The sequence below is a fragment of the Rhagoletis zephyria genome, unplaced genomic scaffold (genome assembly GCF_001687245.7).
Source record: "Rhagoletis zephyria isolate East Lansing unplaced genomic scaffold, Rhagoletis_zephyria_1.1 Rzeph_scaffold_00100, whole genome shotgun sequence".
NCBI lineage: Eukaryota > Metazoa > Arthropoda > Insecta > Diptera > Tephritidae > Rhagoletis > Rhagoletis zephyria.
Window position 1 is genome coordinate 435386 of NW_016157184.1, and position 26566 is coordinate 461951.

The 26566-nt window shown below is 35.0% G+C and overlaps 2 protein-coding genes across 10 annotated transcripts in view; both read right to left on the minus strand.

The window, feature by feature from the left end:
• Window positions 1–26566, minus strand: part of ey (eyeless) — a 405615-nt gene that overhangs the window by 364591 nt on the left and 14458 nt on the right. For 5 of the 9 annotated variants that reach the window (XM_017632808.1, XM_017632838.1, XM_017632816.1 and 2 more), the window contains exon 2: window positions 1788–2563. The exons of 1 other annotated variant lie outside the window; for it this stretch is intronic. In XM_017632808.1, the coding sequence (XP_017488297.1) occupies window positions 1788–1890 (103 nt within the window). In that variant the 5' untranslated portion in view covers window positions 1891–2563. Of the gene's footprint in view, window positions 1–1787; window positions 2564–16828; window positions 16841–18484; window positions 18787–21826; window positions 21840–26566 lie in introns of those variants that run through there. 3 more of the 9 variants (XM_017632785.1, XM_017632800.1, XM_017632830.1) reach the window with 3 other exon arrangements.
• LOC108376540 (G-box-binding factor-like) lies at window positions 1902–5764 on the minus strand. The gene is made up of 3 exons (XM_017632763.1): window positions 5698–5764; window positions 1997–2399; window positions 1902–1953 (listed from the first exon to the last, which is right to left on the minus strand). The coding sequence occupies exons 1-3, from the start codon at window positions 5762–5764 to the stop codon at window positions 1902–1904; spliced, it is 522 nt and encodes a 173-aa protein (XP_017488252.1).

A 26566-nucleotide genomic window follows, 5' to 3' on the forward strand; every position in this document is an offset into this window, starting at 1 on the left:
GAATGAAACAGCCGACTAAAAAATGACGTTATCAACTATTATTTTTGTTTCTCAAATGCAATTACAAACACATGGTTGCCGTGCTGGGCGATTTGTTTAGTTGGTTCATGGCATTATTTCTAAAAGCGCCATTTTTTATTTTAAGCGTGGAAATACCAGAAATTACATTGCCGTCTTAAGAGCGTGTCAGACGTGCCAATGCAATATATTTCCGAAAGGCGAAAGGCAGGGAAAATTTCAGAAATCGCTTTTAGACTTTTTACACGGCGAATGAATTTCTAGCAATATTTCTCGATACTAAAATGCAACCGTGAGCCGCTAAAATATACAAATTTATAAAAGCAATATAACGAAAAATAAATGAATTTAGAAAAACATATGAAATGGGTCGATGCTATCGATAGTATCGATAGTCACCCTTAAGACTATCGTAAAACATCGATGGACTTGACTATCGATTGTTTGACAGCTCTAAAAGTAAGATGTATGGATTATTAATGTAAGTTGTAAAGTTTAGACGTGGATTAGACAAAAATTAGCGACATGAGCCCGGATTAAGTTCTTTTTTAGTTGTGGACAAAATTATTTACGGATCGTTTTAAGTTATATTTAAGATGTTGGTTTCCCATATAGCATACGTTTTTTCAGATTGGTTCTTGTGTGGGAATTATTCCGAATTTTGCAAAATGTTTCGGTTGCTGAAATTGGAATCGGTATATTTTCCATCAGCACAGGAAAAATTTATGGACGCTTCGAGTATGCGCAAATGGGAAAAACATAGTCCGGTGTGCTTTTGTTTACGCCTACTGGTGAGTTATATTTTTTAAGAAACAAAGGTGTATTTTAGTTCATTTGTTTTACAGCCATTTTGTTGTAAATCGAACAGTTGTCGTCGTATAATGACTAGGTTCCCCTTGGTTTATAGTAACAAGTCTGGCCTTTAATTTGGTAAAGGCCCCGCAGCTATACAATAACACATATTTGTGAAAAATACGCGAAACAATTTCCATATCTTTTAAGTTAGTAAGATACCCTTTTATAGAAGGTTAGGTTAGGTTATAACTACTGGCAAGCCGAAGCCACGCAGAGACCTTTTTATAGAAATCCTTGAATGAATTTTGTCCACCTATCTTGTTCCACACGATACACTGTGCATCGATATGTACACATACAACACAACTTATAATAAAAATTTTTCTCGGTCTTCTTATAATGTTATATCGATGGCTGAGTGGAAGATCGACCTATCTCGGCAGCCAGTTCGAAAACGCTCTATCTCAAAAAACTTTTCAAGACGCCCTATTTCAGAATTTAATTGAAAAACACCCTATCCCAAAATTCGGTTCAAAAACGCCCTATCTCACTTCAAAATGTATTGAAAATATGCTGATATAGGGCGTTTTTGAATCGGCAGCTGAGATAGGGCGTTTTTGAAACGAATTCTGAAATAGGGCGTTCTTAAAAAGTTTTTTGAGATAGAGCGTTTTCGAACTGGCTGTCGAGATAGGTCGATCTTCCACTCAGCTATCGATATGGAATTATTAGATAAAAATTGTAGGGAATTTTGTGGGGAAACATTTTTAAACGCGTAGGGAAAAGTGGAGATTTTATTTTTGTTGAATGGGAATTCTGCAAAAAAGTATGTACCATCACTGCCGTTTCGTTCAGACGGTTTCGCTCAGACTCACGACGCAATCTTCTCTTCTATCTTTCTTGAAATTTAACGATAAATCGAATTACGATGGATGGATTATGTTAATTTACTGTTATTGTATAGAATTCATTACCTTTATGCGGCATGTCATCGAGCGTCGGTATTCGGTCGATCATGGTGCCCGACCAGGGCGAAATAACGGCGCCCATGGGTGGTGTTGGTTGCAGGGCAAACATTTCGAGTAATTTTAGTTGTTGATGTTGTGTTGCTTGTTGCTGATGTCGATAATATGTATAATGCTGATATTGTTGATTCTGCTCGTATGATTGTGTTCTATATGGCTGTTGCTGCTGCTGTTGTTGCTTATGTTGATAGAGGGTTTGTGCGAAATCGTCATGCGTATAGAAATGATTGTAAAATTTTTGCTCCTGATGCTGTTGCTGATGGTCGGGATGAGATGATACGCCTAGCGGCTGATGCTCATAAATGGATGGCAAGGCTGTTGTGGCAAATTGCCGCTCCTGCTGCTGCTGCTGTTGTTGTTCCAGTTCCAGTTCCTGTCGTAGTTGCTCAGTTTGAGGCGGCGGTGAGTTTGGCTCCTGCTGTGTTGTTGCTGTTGAATGTAGTTGTAGATCGAGTTGTTGGTGATTATTGTAATCGCCAACGTCGCCGTCGCCCTCAACAGCGTCAATGGTTGTTATATTGGAGCGGGCCGTAAGCTTAACGACGGCGAACGCGTTATCCACTTTACAGGAAATTTTGCAAATTTGTATACAAATTAGTACAGTTACAGTTTTTCTTCACTTAGTTTTTGCACTTCACTGAAGGTCGAATTGAATTGTAAATTAATCAGCTTTTGCTGCTTTTTTGTGTGTCTGAATTCTTAATTGGCAGGAGCTTTTGTTGGGGCTAAACAACGAAATCACACAGGTTAGATACTGAAGTATGCACATTATTTGTTTGAGAAATTAGTTGTATATATTTTTTGATGTAATGATTTTTTCTCAAGTTCTTGTATGCCTGTATGCGCATATGGGTATGTAGATATTTTAATTAATTTTTGTATGCATGTAGCTAGGTAGGTAGGTATAAAAAATAGCGCAATTGTTCTATTTCGCAGAATCTCTTTTTTACAAATCGCTTAATTACATATACCCTCACTTCTTTACTATTTTTTTAATTTTTTAAAGAAGTGAAATATTAAAGCTATTTTAAACTAGCTTAGATAAACATAATTATTGGGTGGCCACGCCCAGGCCCACATATCATAAAATGGTACAGCGCACAGGTGTTTAGTTTAGAGTTCTATTTGAATTAAAAAAATTCAAGGGGCCGCCAAAACCCATGCGCCCTTAGTCCTTCTAGATTTTGTCATTTGCGCCGCCATCTTAGTATGTAAATCTATTCACAGAAAACTAAAGAGCGTGATATTAAACTTAAATTTGAGTTAAAATTAAGAAAATAATATTATTGAAAATGTCTAGGAATTAGCACACAATCTATTTAGCAACCAATCAAGTCACAGGCAACCAAGAGTCTGCGATGTCCCAACAAATTATTTTGATTACAAAAAAATTATACCAATCATAAATGGGTTTTCTGGGAGTCTTTTTAACAAAAAATAATTTATGCACTGGCAAAACCAAAGCTGGAAAATAATTTAGCCAAATATACCAAATTTTACTATGAAATCACAATTTTTAAGATGCACGCGAAGGCGAAGGAACACATAAAATATTAACGGTTTCCTTTGATTCGGCATATAAAATAAAAACCCGTGCTATCATTCACTTTCACATACTTTCATTTTGAAAGAAAAATAATGATTTTGCCACCACAAAAATGTAGATAGTTAAACTCTGCATTAAGTAGTTTGGTTTTTATTTGTCTTTGAAAACGGTAAATACTAATTTCTTTAACTCATTGGATAAAAAAAATATCTTGGCCTTGAACTTCAAATTTGACACACATGTTAAATGATTGAAAATACATTTGCGGTCATAAAAATTTATCCTTACTTAATATTATTATATTATATATTATTATTATTATTATTATTTTTATTATTATTATTATTATTATTATTGCTATTATTATTATTATTATTATTATTATTATTATTATTATTATTATTATTATTATATATAATAAATCCGAAAGTAAGTTTGTTTGTTTGCTACGCTTTCACGCTTTAACTACTCAACCGATCATCATAAAATTTTGTACACTGTTGTCATTTAGCCAAATTTAAAATATAGGATAAATTTAATCTCGATTAGACCAGGGGGCGTGGCACCTCCCATAGAAACAGAATATTTCATACTGCATTTCTCAGGAAATATTTTTGATAGATTACTGGAACTTGGTGTGGAGATATATAAAATCATTATTTACTCATGGATGAGAGCAGCCACCTTTTAAAAAAATCAAATTCAACTGTAATTAAGGGAGTTATTTATTTTAAAATTATATTAAAAATGGATGTCAAGAAGCTTAAAAGCTGTAGTTCGAATATATTTTGAAAAGGGTTGCCACCTGTTTGAAAAGCCAAATTTAAATTAATTATATGCAAGCAATCTCAATAATAAAAATATGGTTGTCTAACGAAATATTGCTAAGAAAAGTTTAGTTTAAAAATTTAAATAATATTTTAGCCTTTCCCAAGGGTTGCCAACTTTTTAAAAATTAAATTCAATTATTACAAATTAAGTATTACAGTAAAAGGCGCGCAATGGCGTTTGATTTATCGGTGGTGATTTGAGATTTACCCCTGCACAACTCAACCCTGGTGTCTCGGAATGAAGCTTTAACGCATAATAATACTGGCAAATCACATCCACTGGGCCAATAGAAACACACAAAAGTTCGATATACTCATTGGTGCAACAGGTCGAATTAAAATGCCATCCACGGCCAGTGTTGCCGCGAATCATTTTTAGTGGTAGCCAAATTCCTTTAAAAAAGGGCTAAAAAAGAGCTAAAAAAGTCTTTGTGGCTAAAAATTTTAGCTAAAATTGTTTACTTACATATACATATAAAAGTATACACGTAAACATTTTCAATAAGTAATGGTATAGAAAAACAATGAACTCTTTAAAAAAGCAAATATTTTATCCAACCAAAACCTTTTTGTACAAAAGGGGAAATATACGACACCAGCATGCTGGCTCTATCAAGTGTTTGTGCCATCAGGCTCGAAACATATAACTTACCAGCATGCTGGTACAATATTTCTTTCGTTAGAACTGAGGTCGAGGAAAGATCGAAATAATTAAGAGCCGAAAATTCATAATTTTTCTATCATTTTGTTAAACATTGTTTTTTATTTTAATTCAAAACTGCAATATCGTGAACTTAATATTCCACAAACATGGCCTTGACTCATATAGTGCAAGAAATTTCCGCCAAAATATTTTTTACTTAGAAAATTGAGCTAATTTCACCACCCAGACAATCATAAAATTTTCAAATAGTTTTTGAAGTCGCACTAGCAGCTGGTACAATCACACCACAAGAACATACACGGTCAATCACCTTGATAAGCCATTTAACAAATTAACCATATTAAGGGCCAGTTTTTCAGTGCCCGGCCGTGGTTTACACTAAGTTTAAACGCCCGATCTGGCTGGTTTAAACTAAGATCAGCCAATCAAATGTCAGCCAGCTGTTCAATTTAGCGAGCGTAAATTAACTCAGTTTCCTTAATCTGAGTTTAAACTGGCACTGAACAGCTGGCCCTAAGGGCCGTAAACTTATCTATTTTAAACTATAGTTAAATCGTTAATAGATAAGTTAACAGGCCTAACACTTTTACAGTGTGTATGTATAAAAATGTAAGAAACCTACAATACATTTATGAATATACTAGCGGTACCCCGGTGTGCTTCTCTACACCAAATATTGAAAAATATTGAAAAATTAATGAAAAATCCTGCACGCCGTACTTCCTTTTGTTGGAAGTGCTCCTCAACATTTTGCGATCTTCTTTGCGTTAACATCATGTTCGCATGACGCGCACGTCGACCTATATTTTAACGACTGGCTCGTGGTGGATTTCTTGGACGCTGTGATTCTACAGCTGTATTCTGCGCATACCACTTCGTACTTCATTTTGTTGGGAGTGCTCCTCAACATTTTGCGATCTTCTTTGCGATAGCATCATGTTCGCAAGACGCGTACGTCGGCCTATATTTGAACGACTGGATCGTGGTATTTTATTCAATAGCGAACGAAAAACTCAATGAAATTCACAATCGACAGTAAAAGACCACTTGAAAAAACTTCATTCAAAGCCAAAGAACACAACACAGCCACAATTTTCCACAATGGTTTTGTTCACTATAAATCAATGAGGAAAAATACCTGCATGGAAAATTTCCAGTGTACTCAAACTTTTCGTACGATTCGCTGCAACAAATTTGTGCAAAAATATTGAAATTGACGAAAAAAAATAAAATGAAATATGAATTAAGAATATTAAACACACGTGTTGATTCTCCAAAGTCCAAAATAGAAAGACCGAATATCAATGTACACCACCTTTTCGATAATACGATGAAATGACAGATATGTTGTGTTCATTAGCGCACACAAGGGGTGGGTTTTGGGGTTCACACCCCCCCTAAAGCTAATAACCTCAAATACAATCTGTATCTTAAAGCTAAGAATCCAGCTCTCAAGGAAATTATAAGAAATATTTATTATAATTTCTGTTGCTTGAAAACGCGCTTTGCTTTTGCTGTAAATTTTCATGAGGGAATAAATATACGAGCATTTTTTTTTTTGAGAGCTGCAAACTGATTTAAGAAATTTTGCTAGAAGAAAATTTCTTTTCCATTTCTCGCCCGTCGTTTTATATGAATTTTTCGTTTTTCTTGAGAGTTCAGTTAATCTTTAATATCTAAAATTTAGCAATCGTGAAAAATCACCATATCTATCGAAAACCAGAAATCGAAAAAATGAACATAGAAGTGCAAAAATTCATGGAATCAATAAATTTATTTTTACTGACCCTTTTTTTAAATTTTTTATTAGGTACTTTTGAAAGTTGGGCGCATCTTGAGTTTATAGAACTTTTTATTAAGCAAGTAGTTTTTAAGGAAAGAACACAAACCGACTTCAATTCTCATATTCAAATTTAGGGGTACCGTTAATTTCTTCATGATCCAATCATCGGATCTCTAAAACAAATTACGGGACCTTGAGGTACTATCTTTCTAATAAAAAAAGGATTATTGAAAACGGCTCACGTGGTCCAAAGTTATGTATTCCGGCGAGATGATAACCTCCCTTTTTTTTGAAGTCGGTTAAAAGCGTTTGAGTTCTGTTAATCTGTAAATAAAGTGCAGTTTATGAATTTTAAAACGTTTATTTATATATTACATACTGTACATAAAACTTGCATAAATGTATTTTAAAGAGGGTATTATCTGAAGCAAATTTTCAGTATTTTCCGGTGATATATCTTCAGAAATATAAAACCCCCCTAAAATATATTCCTGGGTGCGCCCCTGGTTGTGTTGTGGTGACTTTCATTCCATTGGCTCTACAAAATCCCTATTGAAAAACTTGCAGCCATGTTTATATTTGACTTAATTTATCCGAAGAAAAAATAAGCACAGCACATTATAGCAACAATTTTTCACTATGTTTCGATTTTTCATGTATGTGCTGTTGTACCATATACGTGGTTCATGTGACAGACATAAACTGTCATATATCGTGAACCGCTGGACCGACTTCGGGGAACCCACTTACACATAACCATCTGCATAATAGCCCGATATCCGTATTAAATTTGGTTGAGAATTTCGTACTTATTTTTTTATTAAGATGGGAGGTGCCACGCCCCCCTTTCCCAATACCGCACATTTTTCTCCATGAGTATGGAATTATTTGATATACCTCTATACCAACTTCCAGTACTCTACCACAAATATTTCAAGAGATATACAACATACAAATTTTAGTTAGTATGGGAGGTGCCACACCCCCTTTTACGAATTCGGGCAAACTTCACATAAACCATCTGCATGATAGCCTAAATATGCCGTAAAAATTTGGTTGAATTCGGTGAAGCCGTTCTCAAGTTATAAGCTAACTCACTAATTTTTATATATAAAATAGAGGCGCCACGCCCCCTTTTCCGAATTCAAGCAAACTTCACGTAAACTATCTGCATGATAGCCCGAATATGCCGCATAAATTTGGTTGAATTCGGTGAAGCCGTTCTCAAGTTATATGATCACACCAAAAACGTTCACTTATTTTTATGTATAAGATATCAGTCGTTCTTGGTTAAAAATTCATTTCTTACACAAATGAAAAAAAATTAGATCAAATTAAGCATATACAATTTTTTCATGCGAAGTATGAATAAATTCTCCAAAGCGCTAAATTTAAATTTATGTGGCCAAAAAAAGTATGTGGTAGCTAAATCTAGCCACCAAAGGGCTAAAACGGCAACACTGTCCACGGCACCTTTTCTAACTTGGCGATTATTCGTAATGACTCCAGCGCCACTAGGCAGCCTTTTCTGGCAATAGTATTGCCAATACATATTTTGAATATTATCATAAATAAGATTTTTAGTAATAACTGAACTCCAGCGCCAACTTGCGGGTGAAATTGTAAAACTACACTCAAAAGTACACAAACAACTTCGTTAAAATCGGTCCGGGCATTTAGGAGGATGTCACTCACCATTTTTTTCCATGAGTATGAGATTTATTTCATATATTGCGGTACCAAGTTCCGGTATTCTACCATGAACACTTCGAGAGATATACAGTAAGAAAAAATCGGTTTGTATAGGAGGTGCCTCGCCCTCCGTCTTTCAAAATATATATTGTTATAGATTATAGATTATAGAAGATTGGTATGAATCGAAATGATTTTGAATACGAGTGTCAGACGAAAGAGGTTTAAAAAGGTTGTCAACTGTTTAAAAGGTTAAATTCAAACTATTCAATAATTTAAATGAATTATTACAATATGTTTATCAATCGGAATGATTTTAATGGGCTTTATTTCAAAACTACATGTAAGAGGTTTCCATCTGTTTAAAATCTCATATTGAGTGCAGGGGATAAGTTAATTTAAAAAGTATGAAAAGTGAGAAGTTTAAGAAAGTTTTTGTTTGAAAATATTTTGAAGATGGTTAAACAAATTTTAAACCTCTTGTTTTTTGCCAATGTTATTGTGGCTTATTAACATTTTATTTTTAATATTTTTATTGAGCTTTGTACCACGATTGTTTATTAGGAAAAATTGAAAAAGCAACAAGGTCTAAGCGGTAGAAGTTATAGCAGCTATTTCGGAGATCACCACATCTCCTCATCAGACTTCTTTTTTTAAGTTTTTTAATTGAGTTTTCTTGAAATAAATTTTACTCAATGTAGCACGTAGAAATTTCATACACTCAGCGAAGCGGGTGAGGGCAATCTAGTATTTTATATTTTAGATGCTCTACTAGTATTTATGTATGCATATATCCTAAATTAAAATAAAAATTTAAAAATTTTATTCAAAATGCTTTCTCTTGCTACTAATTACAGACGTGTATACGGTAACAAAAAAGTATTACGGTTCATGGTGATTTTCATCTTAAAACTGTTGCTAAACTTGCTAATCGCCAAGTCTTCCAAAAACAAAATATTTCGACACTAATGGCTTTTTCATGAAGTATGCCCCAACTTGATCCTGTCTGTGCAAACACCCCAAATCCTATGAAGCAGCGTTGAGTACGATGTCACATCCGTTGCCATGTGTGCACGTATGTAAACACATACTATGTACATATGTATATACATATTTGTGTCTCTGAATCCTGTTTTTTATTTGAAGAACCCAGCCTTAATGCCGCACAGTGGTATTTCAGGTGAAAAAATAAAATTTTTTTATATTAAATTTTTATATTTGAATGGTTTAGCCTAACAAAGTGATATTTGCCTAAGAAAAATTCATTCCCAGCTATCACATTTGCCAGACAATGTCTGATATCAGACAAGTCGGAATAAAAAGTTGACTATTTAGGCAAGTCTTAGAGGTTTCGTACAGATTTCTGGGCGAAATATCTGGAGAATTTTATTTATTTCTTTATCCGATATGTCTGATCGAATTATGGCCGATTTCGGGTATACACGTCTGATAATTCTTATTTTCCATGATTATTTGGTCAGACATCTGTTAGAAACACGTCAGAATCGTCGGTAATTAAGTCAGAATTTCCCACGTCGTGTCGATTAGACTTCCTGTCAACCTCTCCATACGTTTCTCTACCGATATCGGCCAAAATCATACAGATTTACAATCTTGCTAGCTGGGATGTAACTTTGTCCGAAATTGGTATTATACAGAGTAAATAGGTATGAGTTAAAATAAACCGATTACGCCCACTTTTTGAATTTCGGACTCATATATTCATTGGTGTGGTTTTTAGGGCATTTTTGAGGTTAGGTTTGTGTGGGAGGTTTGCTTTAAAATAAATCGATTACGTCCATTTTTTTGGAGTTCATATCGTCACCTGAAATGCAAAAAGACGTAACAAACATCATCGCTGAAATGCAAAAAGTCATAACCAACAAAAAATTCAAAATTCACTTTTTAATTTATATGATGAATGTCATCGAATTACAACTCTCCACATCATTTTAAGAAATAAATAAAAATATTAGTCACGACTTTTTCCATTTCATTTGCGATGTTGTTACGTCTTTTTGCATTTCAGTTGACAATATACAACGTTAATACAAACATGTGGACAAAATTTCGGACTCATATATTCAACGCATTAGCGCACACAAGGGGTGGGTTTCGCGGTTCAAACCATCTAAAGCGAATAACGTCAAATACAAACTGTATCTTAAACCTTAGAATCCAGCTCTCAAGAAAAATCACAAGAAATATTTTTATATCCAAGCGCATTTGTGCACAAGGGTATTATCATAACTTTGTTCACATAACGGTTGTTTGTAACAGCCAAAACGAGTCGATATACATAGATATAGACAAATGTATACATACATAAATGATCAGAATGAAAAGAGAAATCGATTAAGCCATGTCTGTCCGTCCGTCTGTCTGTTCGTGTACACGATAACTCGAGAAAAAATTGAGATATGTCCACGAAATTAGGTAGGTAAGTTTCCCTTTATCCAAGATAAGTTGGGTTTGAAGAGGGGCGACATCGGACAATAACCACACCCACATCCCATATGACGGCATTTTTGATATATGCAAAAACTACGATATTTCCGTAAATACTGGATTCAAATGGTCGAAAGTTGGTACGCGAAGTAGAATTTTGGCATAAAATAAGACAGTTATGAAATTTTTTGAAAATGCGATTGGCACGGCCCACTTACGATGAAATGCTGTATCTCTGTAGCCCTTCACTAATCCCCACCAAAATCGGTACGAACATAGCTTGGAGCCTAACTAAGAAACCCTTCGAAAATTTTTGAAATCAGACTAGAACCACACCCACCTCCCATATATCACGGTAATTTACAGAAATACGAAAACTGCAATAAATTGGTAACTATTTAAGCTAATTTACTCAAAATCGATATATACAATGACCTTATATTTGGAAAAATGGGCGTGGCACCGGCCTACATATCTGTGGACTTTTGACAAAACAACTTCTGTGCTTTCTGTAGGTTGGAATTTAGAGTCAATTATAAGGAAATTCCATTTAAAAATTTTAAATTTTTATTTAACTTTCATTAAGATATCATCTTGAACTACTCCTATTAATGACTAAACACAAAAATATCATTCGAGAACTCAATGAATTATTGCTTTGAAGAGAAAATGACCTCACTCGAAAGAAGTTGTTTTGTCAAAAACCACAAATATGTGTATCTCGGTAACCGGTTTATCAATTTCTACCAAACTCGGTACATTTATCAACCTTGGCTCAACAAAGCGATATGTTGTAAATTTTTGAAATCGGACTAAAATTACCGTCACCTACCATATAAAGGTAAATTTCAGAAATACGAAAATTCGGATCTTTCAATAACTAAACACGCCACCTTACAACAATCTCTTAACAAGACACAATATTATTGATTTTTCTAAAATGGGCGTGGAACCACCCATTTATGACTACATACATATGTAAGTGAATATTGATAGCCCCCTTGTCGATTTTCACCAAACTTGCTCCAATTATTTCAATATCTCATATCCTATTATCGAAACTCTTTGACATCGGGAAAAATACTCTTACTTATCTGCAGTTTACTGGAAGTTGAAAAAACGATATTTAATACGTGCGCGGGGTATATAAAGTTCGTTTTCGGCGCAACAGCTCAATAACTGTTGCGATTGCACCTTCTGAACGCGTTGTTGTTGAGAATTGGATTTGACACATAACGAGCACTGATTTTTTTAGCAACAGTTGCGCTCAACTGCTGCGCCTTCTGATCCTACCCATTAAAACTCTTTTTTAACATTTTGTATTACTTTTGAAAGTTGAGCGCATCTTATGTTTATAGAACTTTTTATCAAGCAAGTAATTTTTAAGAAAAAAACCAACCGACTTCGGTTCTCATATACAAATAAAGGAGTACCGTTAATCAGCGTTGCCAGGTTGACGTTTGTAACGTAATTTGAACGTTTTTTGTATCCTGTTGGCGTTTGGACGTTTTTGTGTATAAAATGACGTTTTTTAACTTCCCAGTAATTTTTCTCTATGCACAATATATTCAATGTATAGCGTATTATTTGCTTGTTGAGTAAGTACTTACGCTCACACTTTCGCCAAAGTTGTTACTAAATCTTGTAAGTAGAATTGAATCTTTATAAGCTTTGTTTCTTGCAGCAGGTGCCTCTAAAGATATTTATTCTTTGGACACATATGACTTAAATATGATGCAAACCAAGCGTACGCTCATTTTTTTATTGTTGGACTAAGGATCCCGCGTTCAAAGGCTGGTTGTGTAAACACTTGAGGTTACAAGGCTCATTCCAATGTTTGCAATTGCATATTAAAAGCCAAATCAGGAAGAGCTGATCTATTGCAACACACACGATCGCAAAAGCACTATGTTCCTGCTTAGCAGAACGTAAGTTCTCATTTTCGACAATCGGCCACCTAACCAAATGTCTACAAGCAAAAAATATTAAAAATCAACGCGATTATTTAGCAACTTAAGGCTTGCACATTATTACCCTGGAATTTAATGGGCTATAAAACTGCATACTCAAAAAAGTTCTAAATAAATCTGAATAAAAACTTTAAAATCTAGCCGAAACTTTGGAGATTTTTTATATTTTTTGTAAAAAGTTTGAAATGTGGATTTATATTGTTAGTTATATAATGAGCTAGGCTTTTATGAAAAAATAATAAACATTAAATAAACAAAAGAAAAACAGCCAAAATCGATATGATGATGACTTAATCAGCTGATCACAAGTGTATGTATAAAATGATTTTTATATTAATGATCTCAAACTAGTTTGCAATAGTGGTATTCACCAAATTGTTGCCAAAAGGCATTGCGTGAGCTCATCTGGTGTTTTGCCAGAGTGCCAGGCTACTTGCTCACTTTGGTGAATACCACTAATGAATTTTAAATGTGCTCTGTCGAAATGACAGAAAATATGTTCGTAATATACCTTACGTACATACGTACCTTTGTATACAATAAAAGTTTAATAAGAACAATTCTGTGTGCATACATGGAAAATACGTTTTTGGGTAGGAAATGACGTTTTTTCAGACCAAGAGCGACGTTTTCTCATGCCGAAAACCTGGCAACACTGCCGTTAATGTTTTCACGATCTAAACCAAATTACGAGTAGACCCTTGAGGTACCATATTCACGTGGTCCAAAATTAAAAGGTAGCATACATAAAAAAGGAAAAAATATTCAGACGATCTGATAACCTCCCCCTTTTTTTGAAGGCGGTTAAAAATGTTTGAGTTCTTTGTTAATTTTATGTAAATAAAGTGCAATTTATGAAACTTTAAAAAGTGTATTTATTTATTATTATTTTGAAGAGCGTATTATCTGAAGCGAATTTTTAGTATTTTCTGATAATATATCTTTAGAAGTATAAACCCCTCCCAAAATATATTCTGGGTGCGCCCGGTGCACTTTTTGTGGCGTTTAAGACGTTTTTAAAGTTAGGTTTATATGCTTTAAAATAAAACGATCACGCCAATTTTTCGTTTTTTTCTTGATTTATGCCCATAAATGTTGCATGCAAAAAATTGAGGATCCCCGCCAATTACTTCAAATTGTTTCCAAAAAATGTATGGGGCTGTACCACTGTGTGCCGTCACGCTAAGCTAAGTCACAGTAGGTGGCAATGGTGCGGATGAACACACTCTGAAATGAGCAGACGCTCTTCAAAATTCTGTAATAAACATTAATACGTATGCGCCGCAGCGTGCAAAAACGTATGTAGGTATGTAAATGTTATATTCTTGTTGTTGTTTTTAGCATACAACGAAAGCCACAGGTGGGCGTCAATTGAACCAAACTTACCACCCCACTCCCCAGGCGGTGTTAGACGGGCGCCTTTTTACTCCACAAATGACAAATATATTTGTTGTTCTTTGGCGAAAATTTACATGTGAAAAAAACCCATACCTTTGTTTAATGCTCGAAAGCAGTGTTAATATTAATTATTTTTTACAATATTTTTATTGTTCTTTGTAAAGAAAATTACGAAAATTGTGCGTTCACTGTGCATGCTGCTGATCTTTTATTAGCGAACCCTTTCTCGGAAGTACTGATAGTAGTAATAGCCTTTCAAAAGACAATTGCACTTTGCTACCTCCTGCCACAATACATATGAATGGAATATTGTGCCGATATATTGCCGGTGTTCATCAAAGAATTGCTTTTGCAGGGAAAACTAGACTCCGTTTGTTTGACAACAGCAAGGCGCATAGACACTACAGTCATGGGCGTAGCCAGGTAGGGCGAGGGGTGCTCGAGGCTCGCCCGCTCCCCCTAACTTTCAAAATTTCCCTATATATATAAAAAATAGTACCCTGAAATGCCAGCTTTGGATTTTTCTCTTGTTATTTATGTGCACTTTGCTCCACATAGTTTTAACTCAGCCGTGACTGCAGCTTCCGATGTACATAGCTGGCGTCAATAATGTATTGGGGACTATTGCAGCGTTCCATGATTTTTTTTTTCAAACACAAAATCGAAGAAAAAAATTTAACAATATATCACTTGAACTTCAGCCAGAAATCTTCGAAGATCTTTAAGAGATATAAAGCAGCATGGAAAAACGATAAATCAGTAATATAAACTTCCCAGTTCCTGGCTGCTTTTTTCACTTTGAAATTTTAAAAGCGGAATTACACACGGGCGTAAAAACGGAGAACGTGTCAAAGCGCAGTTACCCACGAACGTGGGGATGAAACGATACCATGCAGGTACCTTTACTTGGAAGTAGTATCGTAAGAAAGTATCCACACCCTAAAAATATCATTTCTAAAGTATCGATACCTATTCGTATCGGTACTTTTGGCTATGAAGAGATTCCGTATGAAATTGATGACATTTAATTTTTTTTTAATAAATTAATCATCCTCGGCGAATCCTAAACTACGAAAAATAAAAATTAATAATTTAGAAACTAAAAAAAAAAAAAAACAACATAATATAGCCGAAACTATATGTTTAATGATGAATAGTATTTAACAGAGATAATACCTTGGAAAAGTTTACAAGAAGTTAATTTCGGTTACCCTTAGAACCGTAAGTTGGGCACTCAGTGCCCATATTCATTTTCAATTTGATTTTTGAACATAAACAGATATACTGTACCTTGGTTTATAAGTTGACAAAATTTCAGGTGTATGTCTCTTATAGTAAAAAAGTAACGGATTTTATATGGTGAGTTCTTAGAAAGCTTAAATTTCTAAACGAAGTTTCTGGGCTGGGCTACGTAGAACATTTTAGTTTTTTCTAAGATAACTATTTTTTTTGTCATCCACGCTTTGCAGCCTACTCTGTTCTCCTTTGCTTCGAAATGAAAGTCCTTTCCGGATAATAAACAAACCGCCTGTCCAAATTAAACTAGTTTGGTATGTAATGAAAGAGGACTTAAATAGCTTTAAAACTGATATGTCTAAACGAGAAAAGCCAAATATTGAAAAACATTTCAATAAAAAATGTTAATTAATTACCATTGAACAAACCTTAATTAAAAAAAAACTTTAAATAGAGGTGGTAACCTTCGTTCATTATTTCTGTTTAAAAGCTAGTCCTCTTTCATATGATACCAAATTTGTTTAATTTATGTTTGTTTATTATCCGGAAAGGACTTTTATTTCGGAATAAAAAACATTAGGCCAAATTTAACTCTTAAAAATATAACTGTTATTTTCGGTCCCTGGAATATTGTGCAAGTGCACTGATAAAAAGTATATCTAACCAGTCGCACAAGAAAGCCTTAAAAATGAGTTACAAAAACTAAAATCGATCAACGCTGTGGTCGTGACACGTTCTCCAAATTCCGAAACAACCAAAAGAATGAGAATGAAGAATTTGTTGGAAAACAACGGTGTTTAAACAACGATCGTGCCATGATGCCAGATTGTGAAGATGAAAGTCAGGAGGATACATCCAACATTTACAGCCCCGATGCAATTCTCAAAATGAAATTATTGTACCGCAATAAAAATAAATAAATATAACTGAAAGTCTACGTAACTGGTGCAGTGGCAATCGAAAAGAATTTGCAATTTTGTCAAGTTTCAAGTTTTTCAAGTTTGTCGCCTAGAGCGAGTAGTTATATAGTAACGCAGGTTTGATTTACGACCCTTCAAAAAGTTTTTATTAAATACAATGTTCCAATTTGTAAATTCAAGTACTAAAAAGACACTCAGTCTTATCATGACTTTCATTTTCCCCGAACCGGTTCACTTTTCACTTTTGGTTTTCATGTATTTACTATGGGTGGCTTACAAATTTTCAGGTGAAACTTAGGATAAGGCAGATTATTAAAAATTGCTAACCTTTCCATTTTTTGCTTACCTAAATCACCTAATTTACCCACCTAAATTATTTCTTAAAAGTACATGACATCCGCATTCGCATCCGCGGATGTTAGCTTTTAAACATCCGCATCCGCATCCGCGTTCGCATCCGCGGATGTCTAAAATTCCAAATTCGCAACATCCCTGGTACATACATATGTATGTATTTGAATGCGAATTACATGATTTTTCAGTTATTGACAATAATATAAAGCAAAGGTATGAAACCAAATAGCATTTTTTAAAGTTTTTTCTAACTTGATACTTCGATACTTAAATACAAATTTTGTGATACATTTGATCCATTTTTTGTTTCTTTTTCGATACATATTTTCCTGACGTCGCGGCAACACGCGTAGACGTTGCTTCTCTCTCTTTCTATCAACAGCAAACTTGATATGTAATTGATATAAATGAACTATCGCGAAATGAATAAATTTTTTTCTAACCAATATTTTTGATACCACATCATGACGCATTCAAAAGTAAAATAATCTCCTCTTTACACAAAAATTAAGTAGATATAGCTACAAATGTGCTTTTAAATTTATCCCATTTTCGTTTTAACGATCAACTGACAAATTCGGACAGAACCTTTCAGCATTATTATCCATTTTAGTATATTTCTGTGAAAAATATGGTACAATTGAACAATTTTATACGGCAGCCATAGTAGACACACGGAAATTAGAAAAGATTAATATTAAATTAACTAAAAGCCAGGGACGTGAACCGGATGAAAAATTTGGTCGGTTCGGTTCAGCGGTTCGAACCGTTTTTGCACTTTTGGATTGGTTCGTCAAAGCGGTTTTTTTGGTCTTTGAACAGGGGTTTCGGATCGGTTCAACGGTTCGAAAAATAAAAAAATAACGCGCAAGTTTAAGTGTCAAGTGTCAAGTGCAACAGCGCGCAAGGTTAAGGGTCAAGTATCTGTCAAATGAGATGGGTTGCCTTTACATTTGATATTGTCACATGGTAAGCAAACATGGTAAGCAAACATGGTAAGACGGCAGTAATGCGGATAAACGAGCCGCAAGGTCGTGGGTTCGAGTCCCACGGTCAGTAGAATTTTCATTTATTTCGTTTCCATCCTTTTTTTTATAAGTTTATATTTTTTTTCGTTGCTTTCAGTTAGTTGTTGTTGACAGCAAATGAAAATAAAATAATGCAAAATTAAATATATAAATCAAATAGAATAAAAAAATATTAAATAAATAATAAAAACAAAAATTTGTTTCGCAATCGCTCCAACCGCGGATCGAACCTGGCAGCTAGAGGCTTGTAGCCCGCAATTCTCACCACTCGGCTACCGCGGACGCGAAACTCGTCTGCTTTGTTTGCTTACATGTACAAAAGACAACAGCTGGCGGTTTTTACCACTGTTGTCAGCGAAAAATCCCCGGATCCGAGTTAATTCCCAAAAATTTCGTGCATTTGTTCGGCTGCGTATGCGCATTTTAAAGAGGAAAATGCATGAGTCAAAGAATATAAAGGCTGTTTATGCAAATAAGCCCGTTTGTCAACCGTATAAACTAAACTTTTCGTCCTTTCTTTTTTTTTATTCGCGAACACATGTTTGTAGTCAACAGACTTTTTAATTGTAAGTTTTCGCAGGTAAAATTTTTTCCAGAAGAAATTGGCAGATCTGAGTGTCATTTTGCGCTCTCGATTTCCCCCAACTTTGCAAGATTTTAGGTACTGCTATTAACTTCTTTATTTCTATAAAATGAAATATTTTTGTAAAACTTCCATTCCGTTAAATGCCTTGAAAATTTTTGTATTACTTATAACTTGTATGTTTTGGTGATTACCTTGGCGTTTTGGTGGCCTTTTCAAACAATTGATTTGCACTTATGTTTCCAACTTCGACACGCCATGTTTTATATCATGATTTTTATACAGAAAATCTAAAAACATATGTATATGAAACTATGTATGTATGGCCTTTTGAATGTTGGTACTTTTTCGGCTTATTTAGTACACTTTTTTTGGCCATGTGGTACAAAATTAAAAAACTCATTTATCATCCCTGCGTACACGTGCGTGGGTAACCTCGCTCTAAAACCGCGCTCTTAGCTGAAACGATCTATCTTGTGGGACCAGCGTGTTAACGAAAACTCACCACCGCATGACCATCGTTTTTAATGTGTTCAGCACTATAGTTATTAGAAATTCTAATAAATGTGAAAGCGCATTTTTACGTACACATGCAAATGTAGCACGGTCATATCCATGCTTCGCAAAACCTGTCAAAGTCGTAGTATATAGTAAAAGCAACAGTAAATGGCAACGCAACGTAACTTACGGCTCTTTCTTAAAAATTCTGTTAAATGGGAGGTTGCTTATAATTGAACAGCCGAAACTTAACGTAACTTAATAGCACGTCGAAATCTGTTTCATTTTGATTCTCTAAGTTCTACGTTCCGTTAAGTTAAGTTAAGTTGCCATAATCAGGCTTTGGGGTCGAAGTTATTAGGACGCTTTGAAACTGCATTTATAGAAAAATAAAAAAACATTTCGAAAGTATCGATTATACCATATTTCAGAGACCGAAAATAACTGGTCCACATTAAACATATTGGCCCGTAGTCATAGAGAAGTTAGAAAAAGGTTTGAACGATTAAAACTAACTCTTTCATAGTCAACTTAAAATGCATTTTAAGGCAAAAACAGAGTTTTAACTTTAAAATGAGGAGAACGTGATTTTAAAATGGTAAAATAAGGTTCGAAGTTTTGTTTTGCTGTTGAAGTAGTAAACGCAGTAGCACCCAAGTTCGGTCCCCACTCCGAGCGATTCCAAACCATTTTTCTTAAATTGTATTTTTTAATATAAACATTTTTTATTTTATTTTATTAGATTTTATTTTGTTATCTTTTTTTTTGTTTATCGTATTTCACATAATTATTTCAAGTTAATCAAAGTTTTTGGAGTTTGATTTTAATTAAACCAACATTAATTATATTTAAAAGAACAAAGAAACGGTGGAAAAAACTGTTTTCTGGCAGTGAGATTCGAACCCTCGACTTCCCAGCTTGCTAAATCCGCAATCCTGCAGCGGACACAGGTGAACTAATTAAAGTACTCGTATTTCTTTATATTGCCGAGTCTCTTCATATGCTTAAAACTCTGTTTCTAATATGTCTATGATTAACACAACTTAAACATCTACTCTAAACCTAAAACTTTATTTTAACAAGAATGAGTTTCAACTTACGACTATGACTATGGGCCATTGTAACTTTTTCTATCATGAACCATTTATTTTTTGTGATATATTACTGTGAAAGCGTTTTATGCGAGGGAGCTTACGGTAAATGACTGCGAGAAATGGAATCGCTAACGAAAATATAGGCCAACCGTAGTTATTTATGCGATTTTTTTTTTTGTTGAAAAAGTGAGTTATTAAATTTAATTATGGTGCAGAGAAAATATATGAAGAAAATGCAACGAACTTGTACAAACTATAAAGAATAGCAAGTAAAACTATTTTTATTCTCTCAAATGATCACTTGACACACTGAAATTTTTGTTTCACTACTCGTATCCAAGTCAATGCCTGATTTTCGGATTCAATGCTTGATTTCTGGCACATCTTCTTCCCTTCAATAAATAAACTATAATAACTAGAAATATACTACCGAAGCACTTCACTCAGTATTTTTAACATACATACTTGGATACCGTTGCATTTAAAACAAAAAAGTAGAACTTAAGCCGAAAACTTGTTATAAAAGTTATTGTGAGTGATTTATTTTTTATAGCAAGAAATAAATGACAATTTGTGACACAGCAATAAATAGGCCGGTTTTTTTCGGTCTCTCCTATATTAATATCCCAATAAAATTGAAATCTACAGATGTCCTTTTATCCCTATTTCTTCCCTATTTCTGCACAGTCTTCTTAGATCTCAGAACACATTTTGATTAAAAGCAAGAAAAACTATTTTACGCATTCATTCGATCTGTATAGCAGAAACAATTCTCTCTTTAGACGAAGTTTTTACCAAAAAATCATACTCCACATACTACTATTCTCCTAGTGCGCCATTAATCAGAACTTGAATTAAATCAATGTAATTCTTTGGATCTCTCGATTCCAAGAGGCTTGGTAACTTTATGTTATCTTCGTCAGAATTTTTTATATTCATTGGCTAATAACTAAATAAATAACGACCATTTACTCAAAGCCTGGTTGACACTAATCCCCAGTGAAATATCGCTTTTAACCGTCAATTTACAGCCATGGCCAACCCCAAAGTCAAATCCGCTTAAAAATCGGGATGAAGATACTTTTATTATTCAAATTGTATGTTAACATCTTTACTTGCTTATTACTTTATTCAGCCAATATAAAGAAGTTAAATATAATTCACTGAGAAATCTTTTTAACTGAAAAACTGACTCTCCATATAAAATGCCTTGGTCACGCAAATAGCCCAATTGGCAAAAGCAGTTTCGTGGCCATTGAAGAGGCAAAAATTTCAAATCATAATTTTTACCAAAAAAGAACTTCGTCAGTATTATATTCCAGATTTTTGCTTGCTGCCTCACTTCCGCGCCTGACTTCTACAAGCTTCTCCCATCTTCCTCTTGGTATTGGGTACCATGCTTCCAGGACAACGTGCAAATAAAAAAAAAGTTTGCGTTCATATTTTGAAAATAACGTCAATCAATAAGATTCTGGAGTTTTTCCTCCATAAGTCAATCCGGTCTGGCTCCTGCGGTGGGCGTTAAGTCATTAACCTTCGTAAAAGTACAACCTGGAGTCATGGATATTATGGAAAATGACTCAACTTTATTTCTAAATGTTTGTAAATAATGAAACAGACCCGCTTTTAAATTTATTCGTAGGATCAGTCAAATGCCATTCCGGGAAAATGTCTACAATCCATCATTATATACAGGCTTGCTTTTTGTTATTGCGTACCTATTATGTATTCACATCAGGGCATTTTGGGCGATTATTTTTATTTAATCAATCTATAGAGCATTTTGTCAAAATGTTAAGTAATCGTCATTATAGGCCTTTACAAAATGTGACTGATGACCGAATGGTGGTGTACATAGGTCAGCGAAGTCAATAAAATGAACGAATTGCTACCTCACGTGCAAACACGGTTGCCATTTCGGCCGAAATGTACCATTTTTGGTACATTTTTTCTATTTTGGTACACTGGTACATAACTTTCAAATTTGGAACATTTTTTAAATCTCGTAGAAATAGAGAATTGTTACTGACATCCAGGGCTGCCAATTTAGCTCTTTTCCCGTCAAATCTGGCCTTTTCAAAGTCCATTTAACGGCAGGAAATTAGAAATTGCGGGAAGCGGGAAATCCAGCCTTTTGAGACATTTTTGACGGATTTTTAGCTTTTTCCCTTATACAATATAGTAAATACATATCTGTGTTCGCTTAGAATAGTCGATAAGCTGGCTTTAGTATAATGCGGCATTCCCTTTTTCAAAGTCCATTTAGCGGCAGGAAATGAGAAATTGCGGGAAGCGGGAAATCCAGCCTTTTGAGACATTTTTGACGGATTTTTAGCTTTTTCCCTTATACAATATAGTACATACATATCTGTGTTCGCTTAGAATAGTCGAGAAGCTGGCTTTAGTATAATGCGGCATTCCCTTTTTCAAAGTCCATTTAGCGGCAGGAAATGAGAAATTGCGGGAAGCGGGAAATCCAGCCTTTTGAGACATTTTTGACGGATTTTTAGCTTTTTCCCTTATACAATATAGTACATACATATCTGTGTTCGCTTAGAATAGTCGAGAAGCTGGCTTTAGTATAATGCGGCATTCCCTTTATCCTGTAAACGACAAGGAATTTTTTGATGAGACTTAAAAAGAACATTGACTTACTAGTATCCGAACTATTTCTTGCACGTTTATTTGCCAAAAGTTCTTCAATGGCTCGGCGCTAGTGAGTCATTCGCAATCGTATGCTGCGAATGCCGCATTATGCTAAAGCCGACATAAGCTACTATTCCATATGAACACAGATATTTCCAGTGGGCAATGTTTTACGCGCATCACATGAGTAGATAGATGTTTTAAACATTTTAATTAAATAATTTAAATTAAATAATATAAGTAATACAATGAAATTTTGGGCAGAAGTTCAAACTTATAAGGATGCAGGTGGCAACAAATTGTTTTCCGATCTGGCGGAATTTGCACTTCATCTACTTGCACTACTTGGAACTTTATTTAGTCAGCTAAACTTGGTTAAAACAAAGCTATGCAATAGTATACTGTATGCATAGTTATTTTAACTTTTATTTCTAATTTTTAGCCGACTTAAGGAGGTTATCACTTAGTCGGAATATTTTTTTATGTATGTTACCGCATAACGTTGAGAGGTGGTCCCATACTAATGTAGTATAGATCCGATCATTCGATTATAAAAAAAATTAACGGTACTCTTTAATTTTTATATGTGAATTGAAGTCGGTTTTGTTTTTTGCTTAAAAATTACTTGTTCATTTTGCATTATTAATTTTAATACAAGTAGTGTTTCAAATGAATTGCTTAAAATTAAAGTAATATAAACTTATTTAGTTGTCCGCTTTTGTTGTGTGCAATTTAGCTTTTTTCCAGCGGGTTTTATAAAAATCTAGATTTTTTAACTCGAAAAGAGTTGGCAACACTGGTGGCATCATATACCTATTTATTAATCTCACACAGGTAGTTGAAAAGCATTGCAATATAAAACCAAATAGCCATTTGAGCGTTCCTTGTCATTTCCGCTGCGTTTCGTAGTACATAATACGAAGCAAAATCGAAGGTGATGGCAAGAAAGCATATTTCTAATCGTCGATGTTTTTGCAAAACCGTCCATCGCCCAATTGCAAAATCGCCTATCTTACGGCACTCAAATTTTACAGTAGAGCGAAAAACGGTTTTTTCTTTGAAGGCATTGCCTTGATAGGCGGTATTTTCTATAGCTATCACGATTTAACGATTTTTATGCATAAATAATGTGACCAACCGTACTTCTTTCGGAAGTACAGTACTTCTTTTTGCGCTCTTGTACTTCGTACTTCGAAGTACAGTCAAATGTACTTCTTTGCGAAATTTTGTACTTAGGAGCGAGAGTCTGTAACCAGTTAGCGACAATTTTCGGATCGCCATCGCACTTTTTGACACATGATATGAATGTTTTTGCGTTTGTTTCTCCCATCTTCTGTATGATCGTCACATGGCCTGGGCAATAAATTCGTTTAAACCATTAAAGTCGCCGGGGACCGATGGCATCATACCTGCGCAACTGCAAAGGGCTCTGAAGGTTGAAACCAACTTAATAAGCTTACTTCGTGGCAGAACTGTCACGGCGGAGTGAGAGAGCGTCTGCATTCAGAGCAGAGTCAATAGGAGCACTCCAAAAGGTGGCGTTCTCTCTCCCCTGCTCTTTATTGCGGTTGTAAACGACATTCTAGAGGAATTGGAAAAAGTGGGCTGCCTGGTGATCGCCTATGTAGGGAATGTGGAACTTTTAGTTACAGGACGACTTTTGTACACCCTTTTTGATCTGGCTCAACGGCAGCTGTCGTAGAAGCCTAACATTGAGGAAAGGGTAGGAAAGATGTCGGTTGCCTTGTACTACTGTAGGGGAACTAACGGTAGAAGGTGGGGTCTTTCGCCCAAATTAATTCTTTAGCTCTATGAAACCAGATTTAAGCCTATATTGTTTCAATAAGCCCTTGTCTGGTGGAACTCACTAGAGAAGGCTACACTTGTTAAACAGGAATTAGCGGAGCATTTGGAACCACACCTATACTGGCGCTTAACAAACATATGTTGAACACGGCGCCTGCGGATATTGCAGACAGAATTGTCGCAGCATGAACTACTATTAGGCTAAGGGAAGCCGGGTCCTTTTCTGACATAAAAAAGGGAAAATAAAACGTTTCTCTGCTGCAGAAAACGTTTTTATGGGGCACTTTAAAACACGTTACCTCTCAAGGGCTAGTGATGGGGGGTTCTGACAGGCCATTGTATGATTGGTATTCATGCGGTGAGACTAGGAACTTCGACTGATCTTTTTCTATCAGCTGTCAAGAGGAAGGTGAAGTGGAATCATCTCCACACTTTCTTTTAGACTGCCCACCCTTCGCGAGGCTAAGATGGAAGAATTTTGGCTCGCACTTCTGAAAAAAACACTGAGCTCTCATGTATCGAAATTAGCCGCATTCGAAATTTCGTAATCGGCTCGCGGCGTTAACTTAACCCAACCTAACCTGTACTTCCTTGAGCTATGAAATAGTTGGTCACATTATGCATAAATCCCGATGCCTGAAGTTCAGGATTACCAAATGTCATTTTTGCCACAACGTCGATTTAGGCGGTTTTGCAACTGGTCGATGAGCTGTTTTTCAAAAACATCGACGTAATTTAATTACTATAAGGCAGTAGCAGTAGGCAGTAGGCAGCGCTTTTGGATATGCAGATAAGCGGTTCATCTACGCGCAGCCTTAAAACTGATTGAGAAATGGTGCAAAAGTTCACCATCGTCAACATGATCAAAAGAAGGAAAGTCAACGTGGCTTAATCTCAACCGGAAATTTCGAAGATTTAGTTATTGCTTGTGGACACCTGAAAGACTAGTGATTGTTTAATTAAGCACGCATAACACGGTTGCCAACCGTCCCGTTTTCGGCAGGACTGTCCCGGATTTAAGAGCTATGCCCCGGTCCCGGTACGGCACATGCTGGGACGCAAAATGTCCCGGTTTTAGCAAGAAAAAAAATGTAGACATCTCGTTGTAAAAAAAAATGAACTCTTACAATATGTACATATGTATATTTTACAAATTTTATTTACTGATCGTCACTATACGTCGTATTTTGTTTTCTACTGCCATTTCCTGCAGACTGTTTTATTCATAGCTAAATGCAATAAACGAACTACGTAATGCGGTAGTGCCGTGCATACAGCTGTTTGCTAACAATTTGTGGCAACGCCGTTGAATCAGCTGATATTTTTTAAAGTTAATTGTTTCCGTTTGAATGTATAAATTCTTGAGTGTAGATGTAAAAAATATGTGTGATTTTGTCCCGGTTAAAATGGGTGAATTACACGAAAAAGTCAAAAACGCGATTACTATTTTATTGACGAATGCATTTTAAACAAAGAATTCAAGCCGTGGCTGCTTGAATAAGACGCCACAAATGTGGGAATAAACTTTTAAAAAAGTTGTATGCCATTTCACCTTTTTTCCTAACGTATTTTTCCCCGAGTTTTAAGTAATGAACTGTTTCCGTTTTTTGTTTTTTCTATACAGAGTATAATAATATATATAATAAACTGAATTTCTAATTTATTTTTGTAAGAAAATCTTGTTTTTTTGAAGATATTGTGTAAAAGAAAAAATCGTATAATATCACCCGGGCTGCTTACCCTAGATATTTTAAATAGAGTTGCACCACCACTTTCCTCCATCTCTTTAGTGAAGTGTATTTCAGCAGAAGTAGACAAACAGAAATTTTTGGTTTCTTATACATATATATTTGTACTATAAATAGTGTTTATAACAACTTCTTTTTGGTTGTTTGTGTTTCCGACAGGGTAGGAGTATGATGTATTGTGAAACGATTTTTCGTCATCCCTTGTCAAATTTGGTTTGGAGACAAACCGGTTTCGGCGTTGTGCCATCTTCAGTGTCATTTTTCGTTCTGAATAGTTCGTGTTTCCTTCCGCTTTTTATGTATTCGTGTTACTATCTGTTTTAACTGTCATTAGGTCATGCATACCCATCTAAGTGCGACCGCTTTTGTTTCATTATCTCACAGGTAGGTGCTTTTTGGTTGCTTGTATTTGCCGTCGGGTAGAAATCCGTTATTTTTATTTTCTTGGTTTTCGTGATTGCGTTGGTTTATGTTCCGTTATTTA

Coding starts and splice junctions, on each gene's coding strand:
- LOC108376540 (XM_017632763.1), bottom strand. CDS start 5,764: ATGAAGTACGAAGTGGTATGCGCAGAATACAGCTGTAGAATCACAGCG. Junction 2,400..5,697: donor GTCCAAGAAATCCACCACGA/GCCAGTCGTTAA, acceptor TTTCCTGTAAAG/TGGATAACGCGTTCGCCGTC. Junction 1,954..1,996: donor CAACAACAGCAGCAGCAACA/GCCATATAGAAC, acceptor CAACAATATCAG/CATTATACATATTATCGACA.